At 37.8% G+C, this 22,509-nt stretch overlaps 1 protein-coding gene across 7 annotated transcripts in view; it reads right to left on the reverse strand.

Moving 5' to 3' along the window:
* The window catches only part of KCNQ5 (potassium voltage-gated channel subfamily Q member 5), a 292,440-nt gene that overhangs the window by 53,331 nt on the left and 216,600 nt on the right, over nt 1-22,509 (reverse strand). For all 7 annotated transcript variants that reach the window (XM_080585432.1, XM_080585434.1, XM_080585437.1 and 4 more), the window contains one exon: nt 18,472-18,598. In XM_080585432.1, coding sequence (XP_080441558.1) covers nt 18,472-18,598 — 127 coding nt within the window. The remainder of the gene's footprint in view (nt 1-18,471; nt 18,599-22,509) is intronic.

Consider the following 22,509-nt stretch of genomic DNA (forward strand, 5'->3'; position numbering starts at 1 on the left):
TAGGGAAAGATAGTGTCTCCATTTCTGAAAGCAGCCCTCCCTGGCTGTGTTTCCCTCGGTGGCAGGAAAGGCAGGCAGGCAGATCATTTCAGCATTAGTTTAACTTGCCAGGAACAGGTGTAAGATAAATCAAAATAAACCTCTCTCAGAATGAAATCAGAGTCCAAACAAAAAATTGCAACATTTTAAAGTCTCTTCTGAATATGTTAAACTGGCGTGGCTTTCTTATCTAAATGTACCTGTAATGGAAAAATTAAAAGATAAATATTTTATGGTTCTCTCCCCACCACATTTTTATTCAGCATACCTCAGGTGCCATTTGTCCTGGTTTAAGTAAGAGAGCAAAATATTCTTCTGAACTTCATCTCATATTCTACTTGAATTGGAATTTAGGTAAAAACTCCATGGTATTTCTGTATTTTAAGAAGACTTAAAAAAAATCTATCAATATTTTCCTCTTGTCTTTTAGAGACAAAACTGTAAAATCAGGAAGAAAAAAAAAAAGAAGGCCAGAAAGTGGATTGTGGGTAAAATCCTAATTTTATTAAAGTAAATAGCTGCATTTCAAGTAACTGAACTGGGACCTAAGTGTCACTCTTTATCTTGTTGCAAAGCACCAGGAAAGTTTGAAAAGTGAGCGAGTAATGGGCAGGATAGTTTCAAATGTCTCTGTCATGACTTATTAGAAGACAGAAGTTTCTGAGGGACATTTACTTTGATTTTTTTCAAGCTAATATGTGGTGGTCTTCCAAAATGTTAAGCATCTCCTCAGCTACAAGACTGATCTTATTCAATCTTTAGAAGTATCTCTCACATTATTTTCTTTGCAGATAGCATCCTCCCTCATTAACTCCAGCCTGAAATTCTGAATCTTCTTGGCAGCTCTTGCAGTGCTTCTTTTGAACACTTCATTCCAAATTAAATTTCAAACAATGTATTCTTCCATTTCAGACCTTTCATCTAGTATCACTCAAAAAAACGATATTACATGGAAGCTTTGTTAAAAGTTACTTGGCAAAGGCTCCTTTATTTGACAGCCACTGTGTTAACACCTGGGGGAGGCAGAAAAACAAAAATCGATGAGCCCAGAATGCATGTGTGCAATACATTTTACTTCTATATTGTCCAATCTCATTAAAATAGTGACATGTAAGTAAAGACAAATGATTGAAGCCCAGTAAGGCAACAACCTGAAGCTCAGCAATAGCTCATGATGGATGTACCAGTCTGAGCTCTCCACTTCAAGGGAATAAAGGGAGGTTGATGTTGGGCCACCTTACCCTGCTCAAGCATGGTGAGAAACTCATGGTCATTGGGGTTACTTATGGAAGCGTGGCTAGCATTTCTAAACTGTAATCACCTCCAATGGCAACATCATGATCAAGAGATTCATAATGATAAAAAATGAGGCCTTACAAATAATCATAATGGATTGTTTTATTTGTAATTTTTTTCCACAGCAATGTCCCTACTAAGGGCTTTTTGGATGCTGTGAGATTTTAGAGCATCATGGTAATGGACCCAGATAAAGAACTTGATTGGAATAGATAAAAGGGTGAACACAGAAGCTATACTTAGTTATAGCAAAACATCCCAAAACCTTGACATGCTATCAGGACAACCTCTCTAAAATTCAGGATAATATCAGGAATTAATGACCATCTCTCACTTGCTCAAAGCTCATGTACGTAATCAACTAATAAACAAACCTGCAGTCTCTCCTTCTCATTCGTATCCTTCAAAGTCTAACATATAACAAAAAGTTAGTAACAGCTTTTTCCATATTTAATGCAGGCAAATGCTTTGCTTGTATTTAATGTTGATGGGTTGGAATGTCCTTTCCTTCTAAATAAAAATGCCACTTTAAGCCAATTTAGATTAAATTAATCTTGTGATATTTTTTCTCTGTTTTTATCTAAATGGTAAATGAGCAGTATTTAATCATTGTAGGATCATCACTATGTCACCAAAATAGTGTTTGCTATAAATTCACAGAAAATGCCCCGAGTTTGCACTTATTAAGGATATGCAGAAAACTGCATTTGTTGTCAATTACAATATCTGATTCAGCTGCAAAACAGTACAGAGATGCACTGAGCTAGGACAAGAGTAGGACACGTCTGCCCCCAAAACTGCAGCAATAAGCAGAAAATCCCCAAAATGTGGTTTATCTAGCCTTCGGCTTTATTAATGCACAAAGGAAACACACTGGCAACTGTATAACCAAATTTAGGTTACCCTTAGGCTGTCCTTCTAAAGTCTAATTTTGGTCTAGAGACATTATTTATGAACTAGAGAAAAGAGATGTCTTGTAGTGGTCATTTCTCATGGATAGTTCTCAAGACAATTCATTACCCTAAATTTCAAAGTTACTCATGAAAAAAAAAAAAAAAAAAGGAGTTTGATTCTGTGTTGCAGCCACTGGGCTCTATAACCTAGGTGCTTTGAAGTCAGTTCCATCTGGTTACAACGGCCCAGGTTATACACACATATTGCAGCACAGTGAGCAATTATTCTTACTTGATAAGGGTTTTAAATAAGTTTTAATCCAGATTTTCAACAACACCCACATAGAAATAATTAACAACTTTTTATTCTGAGTCACAAAGAGGTGTAAGTGGTGGGAGGGAATGACCAGCATTTTAGTTTTACTAATATTTCTTCATCTACCAGTCCTTCCAGTAGCTTCATCATGTTTATTGCTATTCTCAGAACTCCCTTCGATTTGTCTACAACAACCTCCACAGCTAGCAGGCTGTGGCCTGAGGGTATCATCTAATCAATGTAGAAATGTACTTTGAATTTTAATCAGACACTATAGCACAAAGTTAAGACAGCACACATTCTGGAGCACTATATTTCAGCATGCCACACTACAGAAGCATGATAACAAAAATGTATTCAAGGGGCTCTATCCTACACTGATATCAACTGGCTATTTAAAGTAGTTGAAGTGTAGCCTAATGACACCTGGCTTAAGCCATGTAGCAGTATGTGAAAATATGGTTGTTTTTTTCAGATTCCTAAAAGGAAAAGTCTGTTAATACACACTCATCTACAGGAACAGCAGCCTTTTTCACAGCCTAGTAACATATTTGGCCCTGGTGTATTTTATGTTCCTGTAGGTTTGCTTAAAAAAAAGAAAAGACATTTATAGAGTTGAAGGCTTCTGAATAACCTAATTGAGGGGTATTCCGAGAGGGAAATAATGGTATCATTATTCATTGAGCACTTGTTGAGAAAGGTCATAGAATGGAAAATGTCATTTCATCATAACTGGCTACAAAAATGTTTTTAGCTTCAAACAAGGGATTAACCACTTCCCTCTATCGGTTCAAGAAGGCAAAAAACAAAATTCACCATGTGAGCATGCTGTAATAGTTAATTTGAAAATAGGCAAATTGTAATGTTTTTACCAGGTGGCAGTTCCTTTGCTCTGTGAATAGTCCCATTGCTATGAAATCAGTGGGATATTTCACATAGTTATAGCAACAAATTCTGGCCTAATATAGGCTGAACTTCTAGTGACCTTGTCTAAGCATTAACCTCAGAAATCAAGAATTTTCAATATTTTTATTTTAAAAATATCCAAAATCTTAATTGAAAAATATTTTTAGGAACAAACTTGTAATTAAGTCTCTGAATAGAGACTTGATCAATAGTGCCATACTTAGAGAGATGATGGATAGTATTTTGTAAATTGTTCCATTGGAAGGAGCATAACTATTTATTGATAAAGTGCAATTCAATATGTGCAAGATTGTCAAAATCTGCAAACTGGATTTTTAGAGACTATTCTGGAGACCTACAGTCTTTCAAGGTGACCTGAATTCACCCTCTGAAAAATGATATTCTGAAGTGTTGTTCTTATGTGTTTAATAACAGAAACAGTTTAATGGCATCTGTTGAATTATATCACCTGAACATCTCCAGAGTAATCTGGGAGAGGCAGGAAGCTGAGTTCTGCACCTCCCACAAAAAGCTGAGTAGATTTGCAGGAACATGGGCTCACTTTTGCAGAAAAAAAAAAGAAAAAAAAGAAAAAAGAAAAAAAAAAGCCTAACCATCATCATCATCATCAACAACAACAGCAAACACAACCAAGCAATATGAGATACTCTTGAGTCTTGCCTACGCTGATAATAATGGTGCTTAGGATCTTGAATCCTGGCAAAACATGCTTTCAGCGATGTCTGAATATAGCTTTTCTTTCTGGTCAGGGATCAGATGCCAGACAGGTTATGATTAATCATCACCTACTAGTAAAAGTAATTGGCAGGATATCTTCAGGAAATTCTTGGGATGGATGACGCTGTTTGATTTCTGCAGATGTTGTTGTCACTCCAGCCAAAAGCTCTTTGGGTTTTCAAATATATGACACTCTCTGGATGGAAACTGTATTAATTGTCATTGCAGGCAAAACAAGTTGGTGATTTTGCTTCCTGTTTCACTTTTTTTTTTTTTTTTCCAAGATGTAAAACATCTTGGTATTTTTAGAAGCAAGAAAGTGAAATAGTTTTGTGTACCAAGATAATTCTCAGTGATAAACACAGATAAGTGTAAAAATTGACTTTTATGGCTGTAGAAAAACAGGAAAATAAGAAAATAGGGCTTCACAGTAATGGCACAGAAGAGAAAAAAGTTAGGCAAATGTGTAGTACTGTCTGGGCACTGAAAAGGAATTAAAAAAAAAAACAACACAGAAGTTAATACTTCTACTCTATCGATTTTTTTTTCTTTTAACAATGGCTACATTAGTCACTGACTTCAGTTCTGAGGACTGCACTAAATCTGATCTGTGTACAGAAACTTGGATTTTCTTACTCATCAAATGAGCACTGCTCCAGAGATTAAATCAAAAGAGATGAACTGTCTTGAACCTTTCTCTCCACCCCTATTTTTCATTTGCATTGTACTGGAATAATTTGAATAAGGAAATTATTTTAATGTGAAGTTAAAGTGACTTCCTAGAAATATGGACATCTCTATGGGATACATGTTCATTTTACAGAGTCAAGGTGGGTCTATTTAGAAAAGCAGCTAACTAACATATAAAGTTGATTTTCTGGCAAAAATAAAATAGGAATTAAAATTATTTGTGATATATTACATTGAAATTTACAACAGGCATATAAAATAGCATATGGTGTTATTTACATGATGTATAAAACCTATATAATATGAAATAATGAAATATAAAATAAGTGTAACAGTAAAATATACAATAGGTAATGTTTCATATTTTTTCAGTGCCATGGAAAATAAGCACTGCATTAAATCTCATGTATGGTATAGGAGGTCAGTTCAAGGGTTTCACAACTGTAGATACTCTGAGCATTAATTACAGCACCGTGTCCTGACTCTGAAACTCCGGATTTGATGGGAGCCCGGAGAGCACGGTGCTGGGGACAAGCTCCATAACATGTCACCTGCTGAGCCCCTCCATTACAAGGCCAGAATAATCCAAGCCCCAGCAGAGCCATGAGCTATGTGGGACCTTGCCTTGGCACCTGGGGGTGTCACTGCATCCCAATGCAGGTACCTGTGCCAGGGAGCAGGCATCCCCTTGGCTGAGGTTGGCAGTCATTGACGAAATACGAGATAGATAGTGCCAGCTCAGCTTGCTCTTCCACAGTACTTCAAATGGGATGAACAAGCATAGAGACCCCGGCCACGCAATCCCAGCACACACACAGATGCTGCAAATTCTCCTTGGAGGCTTTAGGTGTTTTCCATACACTTTGTTCCAGTCTGAGAGTGAACAATGACAGATAGTTAGCCCTTCAAGACTCATCTATTATACTTGTGCCTTCCACTTTTTCAAAACTTCTCCGCATTTCCAGATCCCATCTGTGCATAGTTCTCTCCTCATCTCATGTGCTATACATCCTCTATATGCAGCCCTCTGATAACAGAATAAAGAAGTCCAACACTTCCTGCATGCCCCTCTCCCTCCAACTTCCAAAGCAATTTATCTCACACGTCTGATTCCTTCCTTCAGCATCTCTACAGAGTCTCCTATCTCCACCTCATTTCAAATTCAAGAAGCGTTTGGACAAGGTTCTCAGACATACGGTGGTTTTTGGGTGGTCCTGTGTGGAGGCAGGAATTGGACTTGATGATCCTTGTGGGTCCCTTCCTGCTCAAGGTATTATTCTATGATTCTATGATTTCAAGCTATGGTCTAGGCTTATACATACAAGCGACAGAAATGATGGAGGGAAGTGGCCCTAGGGGAACATAAACCAAACCTGTCACCTAAAACTGAATTCACACAGACTGTTTGCTAAGCAGTTGTTCATTTGTTTTAAAGCTAACCCAATGCTTACAGTATTTCTTCATCCCATCCCAATGAAAATTGATTAACTTAAGATTTCTTGACTCAACCACAGAAAGGAAACATACTGTCTTTCTAAGTCAAGGAGGAGACTACCTCATGTTTCTCTAATATATGAATACCTCAGGCAGCACCACTAAATCCCTATCTTCTATCTTCACAGGCACCTTAGTCTGGTTTTGCTACATTTTGAATAAAACTATACAACGTAATCTCTGAAAAAAAAAAAAAGGAATTGGAAACAAGTCTAAGCCAATTGTTAGTAAAGCTAACCAAATACAAGAAATTTGGAATCTGTAGGCCAAACAATTTCTTAGGGAGAAAAACAAGTAATATTTTCTAAAAGTCAGTATTGGACATTTTTTAGACAAGAAAATTAAATATTCCTTTATAAAATTCCAGAATGAGGAAGATGTGTGAGATTTTTGTTTTGTCATTTTTTAATCAAGGTTTATAATGAGAGCCTAATTTCATCACCAAGAATAGATCAACTGATGTTACTTAACATGTCCATGAACTGAAAGTATACGTACACTGTTCCTGTGCAAAAGTAGTAGACCTAGGTCGTGATGACAAAGGTATCAAAATAATGTTGTTTTGCCTTTTGTTGTAGAGAGCCAAAATACTTCTCAGTGGGATGAGAATCACAATAGCTCAACAAATACTGAAATTTAAATTGTAGTGATGATTACCATTTTTGATTCAGTCCGGATAGGGATAATGACATCAGTGGGAACATTTTCCCTTTGTTTGTAGCATTAACAGTTATGGTTCATAGCACTGTTGAGTACACACTCTTTCTGTGGACTGAATAAGTCCTCAGCAAACGTCTTTGTATTATTAACAGCTGGCTCAATAAATCTTAAAAAAAACTAAGAGCCTCCTACAAGCTAAGATTAGGTTCAATTACGAGCCTTTCATGGATTTATATTTTATTAGCCTTCTCCAATAATTGATCTTTAACATTATTGATATGCACCTGCCAGAAGAAATAAAGCACTATTTATTCAGTATGAGTTTTATTTGGCTTTAAGACAGGCTGACAGAAAGACATTTAAAATCGTATCTTTGACCCAGTGTTCACCAGCCCGGTTTGTGTCCAACAGGGACACAAACCACAAGCAACACATGCAGCTCCTTCCCATAAACCCTCACTTACTCTGCCCAGTAACCATTTCATGCCAGAGAAAATAAGCCTTACAAGGACGGGGAAAGCAGTCACCTTACTATGTCTGAGGCTTTTCCCTGCATGATACTAGACCTTTGTGAAAAAGGCTGCTGTTGTGGAGAAAAAGTAACTGAAGACTTCTGGAGGGAAAGGCGGCAGGATGGATGGCTAGATGTGCACACCTGATAAATACCCATGCTCATTAGATCAGAATGTAAAAAAAGGACAAAGTTATAAGCAAGAAAAGCAAAATAACTAGTCATGGCAAGACATGTATTGAGAAAGGACTGAATAATTTGGGAGCAGTTAGTCAGGAGACAAATATGAGATGGCAGATACAGGTATGCAAATGAGTGAAAGACAAGAAGATCTGTTGGATGACTCCTATTTACCCTTCCTTATAAAAATGAGATCAAAAGACAATTTATATCTGATAAAAAGCAGCACAACATGCAATTAACTTGTAAAATTCATTGCCACAGGACATAAAAGAGTAACTGGAGAAAATTAAAAATGAGATTGGATGTTTCTCTCTGAATTGCTGGAATTAGGTTTTTCAAATTCCCCTATTAGTGTGTGATTGTTTGTTTGAGCTACAGGTATGAACAACCCGCTCAGAGGACCCTGGCAGCATTCAGCGTGTAGAAAATACCAAACCAAGCTCCTGCCTTACCCAGCCCAGCGGGGAAGCAGCGCTATCTGTGGGCGCTGGGCTCCTACAACAATGCAGGCAGACTCCTACAGGACCTGTCCTCTCGCAGCCTTTCTGCTCGCCCTCTGAACACGCAGGGGAGGCAGCTGGCAGGGTGTCTGGAAGCATCCATCTCGCGCGTTCCCAGGTTGTGCTTAAAGCAAAGGCAACGCAGCAGTGCAGGAGCAGAAAGGCCAGAAACTGTGGGAACTGAAAAAGCCTAGCTGAAGATGAAAATAGGCAAAAATAATTGGGGATGGGCAGGGAAAACTAAGAAGTAAAGTTGCTGAAAAGGACAGGGGAAAGAGGAGTTCTCTGAGAGAGAGGAAAAGCCATTTTTTAAGTGGAGAGCATTAAGAATCTGCTCTCAAATTTGCAGGGGGGAACAGGAGGTATCCAGGACCTACCTGAGCTACCCAGTGCAGGAGCCAAAGGTAGGAACAGGGGGTCCCTCAATATTACCTGGCAGAGATTAATTCCTACACCATAATTTCTGGGCCCTCCTCCACGTTGACTAAAATCAGAGCTTGCATTCCTGTCCTACACAGCCATTTTGGATGTCTACACAGGCAGCATGAACACCTCCTGGGACTCCTCTGTTTCCATAAATACAGAATTTACTCAGAGATTTCCAGCCACTCTTTATCCCCAGCCACCAACTCGCCTGCATTAGTGGGTGGGTAGTCTACGAGGTACTACGGTTCCAGCAAGAAGCTTTTATTTTTGGAGAATACTAGTGCTGTAATCCTAAAGAGAAGCAGGCGTGAGCACAGTACTAGCTCCAGTTTTCTCAAATTCCCCCAGCTGACTGGAGGCAGTTGTTGTCTAGGTCAGGATTATATATGGGGGTCTTTGTAACCTGCTACTTTGCTCTGGCTATGTGCAGTTCCTGGGGCAGGAGGGGTACACAGACTGCTGCTGTGATCTGCTGAGAAGTGATGGGTGACCTGGAGCAGGAGCAGAGGTTGTGCCCTGTGCTCTCTGGCTGCTTTTGCTGCTCTCTTATTTGTCATCTGTGAGATGTGACCCCCCCTTAGTCCTCATGGGAAGGTCTTGGAAGTTGCTCTGTGCTGCAAAGGCCTGGGTAGAGCAGAAATAGCTGGGAAGAAAACCACGATTATTCAATATGGTGACCAGGTGGGGCCTGTGTCCAGCCACAGGCCACCTCACAGCCACCCTGGAGACTTCCTGGGGTGGGAGATGTGAAGAAAAGAAACACAGGCTCTGTTCAGCACTTGTCAGAAAGGGAAAAAATGTAATCTGGTAGCACTACTGCAAACCCAACAAGACGCCATCCCAAAATGAGATCTTAAATGCAGCAAGCCATGCCACTCTGCACGACAAGCACACCATTTTCACCTGAATTGAAGCAGTCCCGAGTGTGGGGTCTCACGAGCAGGCTGAGCTAGTGGCGATGAGCCTCGGGCCGAAGCAGCCCTGCCATCCCCCTGGCTGCTCCCCAGGTGGCCACAGGCCACCAGAACAAGGTGGCACGAGTGGGCAGCTGGAGCTGCCTCTTTCTGTAGCAGGGGTAGAAGGTTTGGGCCTGACTCGAATAAGCATTTACACTGTTTTGGAGCTGATGTGGGTTGATTTAAGTGAGGTCTGGTGGGCGCCTTCCCTAGATGTGCTGCTGACAGCACTGCTGTCTCTTAGCAGAAATGTCAAATCCTCTCTTTTGAGAGTTTAAGCAAAATCTCGAAATTAAAAAAAAAACGTAATCTTTCTTTAAGAGGAGACTTCAGGTTCTGGCATCCTGGTGCGTAAGTGCTAGGTGCAGGAAGGGAGGAAATTAATATGTGCAGGACATGCCCAATTTGCTTTCTAGAAATATGCAAATATTTCTACATAGCTGTATTAAACTTGAGATATAAATACTGTAACTCTGTTACACAATGTAATGATGTTACACTGTAAAATCTTGCCTAATTGCTCTATTTAACACAGCAGCTGTAAAAAAGGAGGAATTTAAAACCCATACTTTTTCTTCTTGTATACGGATTTTTTATGCTTTTTCTAGTGCAGCAGTTTGAGGGTAACCATTCAAGGCATGATCATAAAAATAGAGATTGCCTGTAATTCCCACTGGACTATTGCACCCATCACGCTTCCAGTCACTTAACAGTGCTGGTAGCAACATGCAGTTCTCCATAGAGATGTAAAAGAATGAAAATATCTGTGGAAACTGAGTTTCTTCAAGCCCTGTGATCACTTACAAGCTCGTTGCAAGGCTGGATGAAGACACCTGGCAATCAGTTTGACTATACTGATATAACAGTGGGCAAAGCTTGCATTTTAACCTGTCATCATTGTCAGTTAACTAATTAAATCTGAGCAGAGAACAGAGAGCCACATTTGAAGGAAAGAGTACTGTCTCTAATGCAAATGAAAATGCCAGTTTTTCTAAATGACAACACAGCCCATCAAAGGGAGGCCATTGACTTCAACTGCCTGCACCTACAACCCTCTTCCTGGAGACCCAGCTCAGACACTGATTACCAGAATAGAAATAAATTAGTCTTCACAAAAGACAGCAACAAAGCCACAACATTAAGCAGGTAATGCAGTAATAATTATAATAATGCTACTCAAACTAAAACCACCAAAGAAGCTGAAAGTCATGTAGCAAATATAAGACAGCACATTGCCTGCTGTCGTATGGTACTGGGTGAATGTAAAAGGAGCAAAGTGAGCACAGGGATTTCTCACTAACTTTCCTTTATTTTGATCCCACTTTCAAGCCATTCTAGAAAGTCTTTCAGTTTATGCCAAGCATAAACTGCTAAGTTTATGCCCCCTTAGACCTCTTCAAAATTCTTCATTAACGTTCTGAGGTGTGGGGCTGGGATACCACATGAGAAAGCACAATTTTGTCCAGCTAATACCTGCAAGAGTAAATCATGGCTCAAATAGACTGACATTTGTCTAATGTACTACACCAAGGCATTAACATTGAAATTTATGTTTATATGCTGCCACAGCACCCCTAAGTAAGTATTGGCATGTTAGTAACATAGAAGACACTTTAAAATTGGTTTTTGAAATGAAGTGATACTGCAAGCTAGTGATGTCACCGACAGGTTGTACATATGCCAAGGACAAGAGCAACGGGCAGTTGCAAAAGTCCAAAATAGCAAACATCTACTTTAATATGATGCTATTATGGAACTCAATGGAAATGTTCTTAAATTATTCCAATTTCTGCCTGGAGAGTATAATTTACCACTACAAAAGCAAAAACTGTACAGCCACCGATGGAGCAATTCTTCTCAAAGAGGAGCTAAGGGAAAGCTGACAATGATATGAGATGGGAGTTGCAAAGAATGTCATGCTACCAATGCAGTTGATTTGCAGCATGATAGCTGGAAAGAAGCCAGGAAAACTGAATATTTTCTTGCATGTCAATTAAGTTCTGACATGTTAATCTCTTACTTCATTAAAAATATATGTTTTTAGATGCTAGGAATGATGAAATTTGAAAAACAAACCAGCCACTTTACTGCTTCTGAGACTATGTGCTGAGGTAGGCAGATAAGTGGATTTGGAACAATCCTGTCTACCTCTTTACCTTTCACACCAGTGCTTATATTAACAATTACTCAATTACTTAATTTTGGATTGGAGAAACATTTACACATATCTAAGGAAATTAAAGCGACTCTCTTGTCTATTGTTATGATGAGAATTTAGCAAACTAAGGCAGGATAGGAATATCTGAAATAAAATGCAGAAAGGTAGTGAAAAGAAAGGTATTTCTGTGAGCATCTTTATAGACTGGACATCTCTAGTAGCAACAATTTTAAGTCAGTCTCTGAAAAATATGAGCAAAATCGAACATATCAAGTCTAAAAACACGAAATGTTAACTGCTTCTTGGTCTGTCAGCTGCTTACCTCCTTCTTCCTTTACCAAGTCACTGAAACCTTATGGCTCACAAGTGGCACTGGAAGTTCTGTAATGTATATTTATAATACAAAATATATAATAATAATGTATAAAACATATATATTTATTGTGAGATTCAAATACTAGATATCATCAATCATTTTAAAGACTCTGTAAATCATTTACAGAATCTGAGTGAATCTGTACAGAGAATCTCACAATCTTTAAATCATCTACCTGTGACATTTGACCTTAGGAAACTTTTCCAGTAACAGTGAACAAATTAGGAATCATTAAACATTTTAGTACAGGTACTAAGTTATATTAGTCTTATTTGTAATGGACATAACTACCTAATGCTTGAGAAAATATTTTCAATATCCTCCTAAGAAACTAATTCTAATATCACAAATAAATTCTTCATAGTAAAAGGTCTCTGTCTTTTAACAGACTCTGTTATAAACCTGTCTTCATTTCTTGATTTGCATCTTGATTTGCGTCCTTCACATCCCTGTGCTCTAACCCACTTCACCCATTCCAGTGTGGATCTTTACTAATTTGCACTGCTGGAATTCTCTATTTACAAATGACTGATTATTCTTTGGATGAACAAAATCCAAGTTTCTTACACAGCAGATGAATACAATTAACACCAGGTGACAGGGAAAATCAGCATCTCTCTCTGGACCAATTAAGAGCTCCTTATTGATGTTTGGATATTTTCACTGGGGATGAGAGATGGCAATTTCCTGCTCCAAATCTCCCAGAGCACGAATTTAACTATACTTTATCCAGAAATTGGATTATTGGTTATTCTATGTGATTGGGAGAGAGAGTACTTCTAAATTTGAAGATAAAAAGATCCAGCTTGAATGTAAAATACTTTTCTTCAAGAAACAGGAATTGGTATGAATGATTTTGATTTTAATTAATCAATATTTTTCAACGAAAAGACATCTAACCGGAAAACCTTCACTAGCCTTATTGACTTCCTTGATCATCAGACATCTCAGCAGATGCACAGAATATGCTCAGTCCTCATAGCAAAACCTCAGTCTCCAAGCCTCATGAAAACGAAATATGTTACTACTCACAGCTCCTCAGTATGAAAGAAGAAAATGTGAGACACAATTGAGTCAAGTTGCCCAATTCATGGTAAGTACTTTTCTTCTCAAAATAATATGACAGTGACACTAAGTAAAATCAAAAACCATGTTAATCAGCAAGTACAGAATGCTGAATTCTTTAGTACATACCAGAAATAAATTTTGTCATGAACTCAGCAGCAAGGGTAGTAGTCAGCCAAAACAAATGTGAAAGAATAACGTCCATAGATAACGTTCAGAAGACATGATGTTTCCTATGCATCTCTAAAAACTGTATGGCCAGGACAGTCAAACATGCAGACATTCCACCAAATATTAGTTTTAAAAACCTACACAATTTGGGACCTATTTAACGTAAGGAGCAACAGCGTTCATTGTATGTAATTACAGCTGCTGAAATCATCCAAGGAACTTTCAACTTCCAGTCTAAATACTACTACTGTCAACATATTTTCTGGAGTGAAGTGGACAGGATGTTCCTGAGATGAGTTCAAGTTGGGCTGGCAGGAGAACGTTGTCGGGAGAGCACCTCAACCAGGACTTTGCTCCTGCTGGAACTTGGTCTTGCTGGGATTTATAATGAGATGTGATGTGAGATGTATCTCTTTGATCAAACTTATTCTTAATTACAGACCATCACTGGGTTATTTAAAGTTCAAATTATTCTGGAAAGGGGCTGCTTGTATTGTTTATCATGAGCAGCAGATTTGCTATCTGGCTGAATTTAAACTGTATTATATGTCTAAATACCAAGGTAGCAGACACAACATATCATAACATAAGTATATTGAATTAAAATAAATAAAGGGCTCAACAGATCTTCTCATACACTAGATATGGATTTGTTTATAAAGGTTTGACAAAAGTACCGTATGATGGCTCATTATCACTTTAATTAATGAAAAATAGATTCAGCAATATTCAACTGCCACTGGTATCACTTAATGCTCTGAAATGCAGTTTGCCAGCCATGAAGTTCAAGAGCCTGATTACACATAATGAACTTAAACTTCCTGTTGGGAATTTGCTCATTCTGCAGCCTCAACAGAATTTGAACTTGTGACATTTCCATCACGCTATAACTTGACAAGAGGTAAAATAGAAGCAGCTGTGGGGAAACTACTAATGGAGTTACTGAAATCCTAGGCTCGACCATCAGTAAGTCTACTTGCCCTGGAAAATATGTTATATTGCTAGAAGTGGTCTCAAATTTAAGATTCTGAGAAGATTCTGAAATTATAGTTTCAAAACCTAAATTTAAATTGAGAATTTGCATAACATTTAGGCACTAAAATTCTGTGCTCAAGTTCTGCCAGCTAAATGGATCGACTTGAGATTTTTTTTTTTTCCACAACACAGACTGACAGCAATAGTGGAAGAACAACTGAATTGCTACTGAAGACAAGAAAGTACTATGTAAGGTAAGGAAGAGCTACCTTCCTCTTAAACCACACATAATAGAGGTCATAACAGCCAGAAGTTAATGAGAAACACAGGGTTTGCTAGGTAAATACTGTTATAAACTAAAAGGGAGAATCAAGGCAGTTTGCTGTCGATGCACAGGACTGCAGGCTTCTTAGAACCCAGCAAAACAAGGAACACATTTAATACAGTTACCTTATTAAAGTGAATTTGATGCAGAAGATAAAAATAGCAGAAAAACAAATGTTTGACTGGATAAACTACTCTGATTACCTCCTATGCTATGGGAAGCCCTTTCCTGGAGCATTCTGATTGCAAAATACTGAGATAGGACTGACTACTGAACCACAACTAGATCTCCAGCAGACTTTGTAAATCAGCAAAAACCATGAAGGACAATCAGAGTGGAGCCAGGTACCTGATTGCTGCTTGCTACCAGATGTACCACGGGACCATTGCTATATTGATGCCTATAAGGGCCATTCTCAGAAAAGGCATTTAAAAGCTTTTTTCAAAGGGTTATACAAAATATTAACTGATTGGCTGATAACGTCAGCAGCATGAGTGAGATATTTCAATGGAACTGGGTGACTGAAGGGCAAGACAGAAGGGAAAGCTGATACGAGAAACACAAGGAGAAGTCTGGGAAATTGTCCAAAACAAATCTACTGATTAACTCCTTCCCCACCGAATATCAAGATAAGTACTTAGGTATGGTAAGCTCTGGCTGGAGATTTTACTTTCCACAGCTCAAGCACTGAAGCACATCCACAAGACCTCTGACAAACTGAAGTAATATTAATCTATCATTAAAACCCCTCTTAGTACCAAGGTCCAGATAGGACTTATCTCTGGATCTTATCTATAACACAAATATTTATAATTTTATTTTAAAACATTTACTTATAAACACAAACCTTATCTATAACACAAATAAATGAATATTTACTTCCATGAGTTCACAAATGATGTGCACAAAGACACCTAAAAATAGTAACCTATCTTTTATATTGGTGATCTTCAGGGAGCACAGCTCCTCTAAGGCATAAGCATACGCAGAATTCTTCCTGGGCATCAGAGTCCCAGGGACTCTGTAGGCAGCAGTTGGGAAATGAGGTGCCTTGATTGCTATGCTTCTGCACAATATGACACAGCAACAGTGCTCTGTAGTGCTAACATCCAAGCTTCAGACTGATAATGCCTGAGAAATTTAGGATTTAAAGAAGTAAACACATCTTTAAGTATGTGAGTATTCCTGGGAAACTGTTTTATGCTTTATACATTATGTATACAAGCTCATACACCATCAAAGAAAATGAGGTATAGCAGGTAACTCCTGACAGAAGAAAATACAAATCAAGGTTTAATACTACATCATTATTCCCATTTTTAAAGAAATGTGGAACAAGGGAACTAAACTGGCAAATAATTTGATACATATCTTCACTAACCCTGTAGCATATGGAGTTGTTGATGAACTAATTTGTCAGGGTAGTGACACTGTAGGCATACTAAGGTTAAGCACAGAGCTTTGGCCCTGAATGCTACTTTTCTGGTTATGAAGTTATTAATGGAAAAAAATAAAGGCTTTCTGAATGTGACCCTTGAGGCAGTCCTCAGGTTTATTATTTCTAGCTCTTAGGACATTCCTCTATGTGACTTGTGTTTGATCTCAAAAATAATCAGAGAACAGATCTCCTGGAGATATATAGAAAAAATAATATCAAACAGACTAATTCTTCTAAAATGTTATTTTTTCATTGTAACAATAAATAGAAAGAATAAGTGAACAGATGTGTAAGTAAATAATTAAACAAATACACAAATAGTAATAGGTCCAAACTGGCCATGTGCTCTTAAGAGCACAGCATTGAATTCACTGAGTTTCTCCTGAAGCCATCTCTTCTCCTAGGCTGAACAAACCTAGGTCCCTCAGCCTCTCCTCACAGGGCAAGTACTCCAGCCCTAAACTTCTGCAGGGGAGATGTTATTACAGCTAGGGGTCACCTAGATGAACAGAGGTGCAACAAGAAGAGCAAACTACAGAGCAAGGAGGCAAACCTACAATCAAGTGAAGTAAACCCTACCATTCACTGCAGCCTATGCTAGGAGACCTGCCTGAACTATTTCACAAATAGCTGAATTTGTGAAAATTCATATGGTATTGGTTCAAAGCAAAGGGGAAAAAATGCATCAGTCACTCTATGATAGCATGCAGAGCTTTGAGTAAGGAAGAACCCCTTCATTCACTTGTCCTTGGAGTTAACACCTTATATATTTCTAGTAACTTCTACATGGCCAAAGTAGTTTAGTTTTACTAAATTAACATTCTGGTGTTTTCTTGCAATCGTGTGCTGAAAAAAACGGACCGACTCAAAGTTTCAGGTGCATCACAAAATCCTGAAGTAACTAAGTCTGATTAAGGAGGGTTGCCATGTTTGCTGGTGCCGTGGAAAATGAATAGCTGAATTTCTAGGTTTCCCTTGACAGGAGGCCTAGTAAAAGCTGGGAAGATTTTTGAATTTCTTTACCGTGTTCTTTCATCTGGGCTTGGCAACCTCAGGGCAAATGTGTGAAACCTGGTGCCTGATGGACCTGGGTAAGATACTTCTGCATCCCCTGCTGCCTGAACAGAACAAGCTCCGATACTTGTTCCTCTCCCAGTCTCATAAAATAGGTTAGATGGGGTTGAGACAGCCCGTGATGTCTTTCCACCTACTCACGCACCTCTTGCTAAAGTCCCTTGCTCCACAGCAGGATTTTCTCAACGAGACAAGGTGAGGATTTACCAGGGAATGAGGCAGAAGGCAAAAGCTTGTTTTAAACCCCTACCCTAACCAACACAAATCTGCTACATCACCGGGAACTGAATAACTCTGTTTAGACCAGGACTGCATTCACCTACATAATGTTATTGTTATTCACTGTTTACACTGAGAACTGTATGCATAACTGCTTATGTGACTCAGTTGTGCTAGCTGCTTTATAGATGTGTGGGAAAATGTTTCCTGCCCCAGTTGATCTATAAATTAATACAAGATACAAGCAAATAAATTAATGGCTGCAGAGAGGAATCAGGTTGAGAGACAAGGTGGGAGGCTGAGATCCTGAAGTTCCACAGATGTTCTTGAAAAAGCTTTGTTCCAAACCATTAGAAAAGTAATAAATTATCAGATTAATTTGGTTAGCCATCCTTGATTTCTACCTTTATTGGGAAACTGATTTCCTGCAGATTCTTTTTAAAAATAGGGCTTTGAGTGGTTGTGGGCCTATTCACCATTTAAAGAATGAATTTCTAGAGCAAAGAAAGGGAGGAGAGACTCTCAGAATCATTGTAGAAATATGTTATATCCTCTGCAGAGAGTGGCAATGGAGGAATCACAATGTTGTCAGAAAACCGTATGATATATGTTTCTAGGAAGGTTTTTAAATTTAACAAAGTGTACACATCTGTAGTCACAGAAGTTTAAATAAAGAGGATACATAGTGTATGCACGTATGTGCATGGCATGTTTGCATGCATGTAAAAGATGTGGTCATTAAATGCATGCAGCTCCTGTGATTTTTAGTGAGATCAGCTCTCAACCTTTCATTCTTCCAGTACGCATGATGCCAGCTGTATGACATGCATGGGAAAATGGCTTCTGGAGAACATGAGAAACATGTGCTGACTGGTACTTAGGAACATTGTGATTTTATATCTAGAGAAGCCTTGGTCAGATGACAGTTGACACACAACTATTCTGGATTTACACCTGGTTACTGTAAGCAGAATCTGATTCTATTGGTTTTCATTTAGAAGTAAAATAGAAGGGGAGCAGGGCTTTTTTATTTTTGTCTTAAACTAGAGTTGGGATACTCACCTATTACACAGAATGGTTTCCTTGCAAAGCGCAGCCTTCCTTGCCATCCTCGATATCGGCAACAGCATCCAGCAGACCAGATACGAATAATAAATTCCAAACCAAAGACAACAATCATGACAAATTCCTGGAAAAGACAAATAAGAAAAATGCCTTTTACTGATAACCAACACGGAAACATCAAGAAACTTATGATCACTGTGTGTGTCTAGCGATCCATCTTTATCACCAGAAGATCCTAAAGCTATGCTGGGATCCTGCTCCCCAGCATGGCCACACATCTATAGAGGAAACACATCCCACAGAGCTTCCTGGTGAAGCATTCAAGTCTAACCTGAGAAACACTAAATATCTGCTAAAATCAGCTACTAAGTATGGAATGCTGAAGGGCTGAATCCTACAGAAGCAATAACAAAGCAAAATTATCCAGTGACTTTGGATAATTTTGGACTTTGGACTGAGGATCAGACCACATGTGTTTTACATAGCTAGTAAGGGATATATGTTATATATCCACATCCATAAAATTAGTTCTTATTTTGAAGGCTGAATGTTTTGGTAAATATAACTTCGTTGTACTCCACAATAATAGTATACAGGTGAACTGACTGAGATGATGAAGATGTATTTAGGTAATCCATTTATTCCCAGAAGTAGGTTAAGATACATGCAAATTTAATTACATACAATAGGTACGTAATTGTTTGTAATACAGTAAACAAATATACACACTAGGTATAACTGCCCCTGAATAATTTGTGAATGAAAACATGCAAAAGTCTTTCTTTATTTGCCTCGCTTGCTTTTCTTTTACGTTGGAATCTTCTTTAAGACTGTTCTTTTCAACCTGTATATATGCAGTTGTTACTGGAAAAAAAATTCAGTTCAACAGTGAGGTGAACAGAATTTCAGCAACAGAGCTTTGAGCACAGTTCAGCTCTATAATTTAAGGAAATCTGAATCCCTACAATATGTAGTGATAGAGTACCTACATACTGGTACAGAATTATTAACTTAATTTAGATATTTTTCTAGAATGCCATCACAAAGTTAACCATTTTGAAATGATGAAATAAAAATTTGTGTGTTAAGCAAAAGGAGAAAAATATTTGAAGGAGGTTCTTAAGCAGTTCATCAAGAAGAAGAGGATAAAAGCTGTATTTTCTTTGGCAGGGGAATGCATTCCCATATTCAGGATAAAGCTGTCCCTATCAGCCAATTAACTTGTTATTCCTACAAGATAAGGACTAGTGTAGCACTAGTAACAAAACATTGCAAGTAAATTAAAAAGACGAATATTTGCAAGGGGACTGTCGATTCAATATTGACTTGTCCCCAATAAACAGTTTGCATGTTTTTAAACTCTAAAAATCTGGAAGCCAATAAGGCTGTAGATGTCACATACATCAACTCAGGCATTACTTTACTTGAACTAATGACATTATTAATATTTTGCCATGCAGTGGTGCTTTACAAGCTCAGGATTAACAGCAGTACATTGACATATTGTGAATTTAATTTGCTTTCGCATTTTGGTTTCGTAAAACAATTTGAAAACACAGTATTCCATCCTAAAACATGTCAGCTTGTACAACTGCATTGCATTGAAAGAGTTTTTAGACCTTTACCGGTATCTTCATTTCTACTTTTGCAAATTCCATATTGAATTCATAAACCACAAAAGCAGAACAAGATCCTTTTGCTAAAATGCAGCTAAAGAATATGTTAGTCTTTTTCTTTTTTTTTTTTTTTTGTTAGAAAAGAACACATGGAAAAAACAGTGCTATTGTGTAAGGTTTTCTTTTTATTCATCCTACTTCAGCAAACTTCAACTTAATTCCATGGACTGAGCTATGGCACAACTTTAGAAAGGATTATGTGCAAAATTGAAAAAGTTCCCTATATAGTAACAACATTTCTTAATAGTTGGCTATCATGCCATACATTTCCTCATAGGAAATTCTGTGTAGACCAAGAATAAAATGGACAAAGAAGCAAACTAGAAAAAAAAAAAAGGAAGAATATGTATTTTAGTTGTATAACTACTACTTTTATAGCGTGAATTGTTAAATCTGGTTTACGCATTGTTAGATGATGTCTCTGAATTTATGGGGGTCGTTGGCAGGCACCCAGGCCATTTGACATCTGATTCTCTTGATGAAGTTACTTCTTCGGGGTAGTGGTAAAAGATACTGGAGGAGGGGAGGATAGCAAAGCATGAAACACTCTTTGCTTCCAATAAAATCTTTTTCTTGTTAAAATCTAATCACAGTTTATTTCATTAACATTTCTGGTTTCCCTAGAAAACATGCTGTGTACAGATGCATAAGAAACACCTCCTCAGTAAGTACTCTGAAATGTCACAGACGTCCTTCAGCCTGTGTGGGAAGTGCTGTGTACAGGAGCCGAACCACACTGGCAGGAGATCCTCTGTCACATCCCAGACCCCATCAGGCCTCCCCAGTGGAGAGCTGGCAAGAATGGAAAGCACTTAACTACTCACAAAGGACTATACTGCAGCTACGTTGCAGTTAAATTAGTATCATAAAACTGCTGATAGAAATTGAAAAGTGTTAATTTTTGATAGTTTAATATTCTGGTTCCTATTAGTGCTATGCAGCTTTGTATGTCATCTGTACTACTATTAGCAATTATTATTTGCTATGCTTGCTCAGTTACAGAAAGATGAACAGTCTTTATATGCTGAAAGCATGTTTGAAAGTCTCGTATCCTTCACGGTCTCATCTCAGAGGCAGAAATTCTATTTTTCTCTGTCACACACACATAAACACATATACATGTACCACAAAGTGAAAATTCATGGAGGTATATCTGTTCTGAGGAAGAAAAAAAGCAAAAGCATTCTCTCTCTTTTTTTTTTTTTTTTTGGGGGGGGAGTGTGAGGCAAGAGTATAAGATTTTTCTTGGAGAAATGATGTGAAATGTCTGTGTTCATTCCATACGAAAAATATTTACCACTTCCAGCAACATTATAAATTTATGCAAAGTGATATTCTCTCAAAATTAACTGAATTTTCTACTAATTAAGGAAATTTTTAAAACAGCTGCTGTAGTTACAGTAAGTGAGCTCAAGTACTTTAAATATGGCTCTGTGCACTGGAATGCTGATTTTAAAAATACTGCAAGTCTTCCACACATACCAAACTTCGGGAGGTTTTAAAATACAGTATCAGATTTAATAACAGAAAAGTCACTGAACAAGGTGGAAATAGGATTTCACGCTCATTTTTGCACTTTCTGAAATAGTGTTATTTCAAAATGATCTTTATATCCTGGCCACCCCTACTTTCTCAAATAACAACTGATTTTAAAGGCAATACATATCATGAATAAAATCTACAGGAAAAAGACTTTCCTAGAAAATGTGAATGCATTCAAAAAGAAACTCTTCATGGCAGTATATGTACCAGTTTTTTTTGTATTTTGGATTGGTTCAGGTTGAAACCAGAAAGAGAGTCCCACACCACTGAGAAATAAGTAGTGTTTTAGTAATCAGTGCACTCAATCACAATGTAAATTCAAATTTCTGTCAAGGTTAACTTAGGCCAGGGAATGACATTATCTGTTCCTATAGCAGCTGCCCTGTCACGAGTTTCTTGGTTTTCCATGGACAAAAATTGAGAGGATGCAACCCAAATAAGATCAGTTTGTTGATGTTGTTGTTGTTTTGTTTTGCTTTTAAATTTCATCTGGAATGGCTTATTAAAAAAAGAAGCATAAATCTAGGCTTTTGAATAACTTGGTTGTAGTTCCTTAGGAAATGAAACACAAAATCAGAACATAATTGAAAAGGCATGCAATGGAATAAATCATTAGACCCCATATGATTTGTAGGCTTACTGTAGAAATGATACCTACCAAGTATGTTTGTCCTACGCATAATATGAGCCAATATCATTAATTTTGGATTACTTATGAAATATAAAATAACAACTATTACTACAGAATGGGAAAATCCTCCACTATGGACAAATTTGGCCGCCTTCAAAATTCAGCAAGGCTGAATTTGAACTGATG

Source organism: Anser brachyrhynchus (genome assembly GCF_964034855.1).
Source record: "Anser brachyrhynchus genome assembly, chromosome: 3".
Lineage (NCBI taxonomy): Eukaryota > Metazoa > Chordata > Aves > Anseriformes > Anatidae > Anser > Anser brachyrhynchus.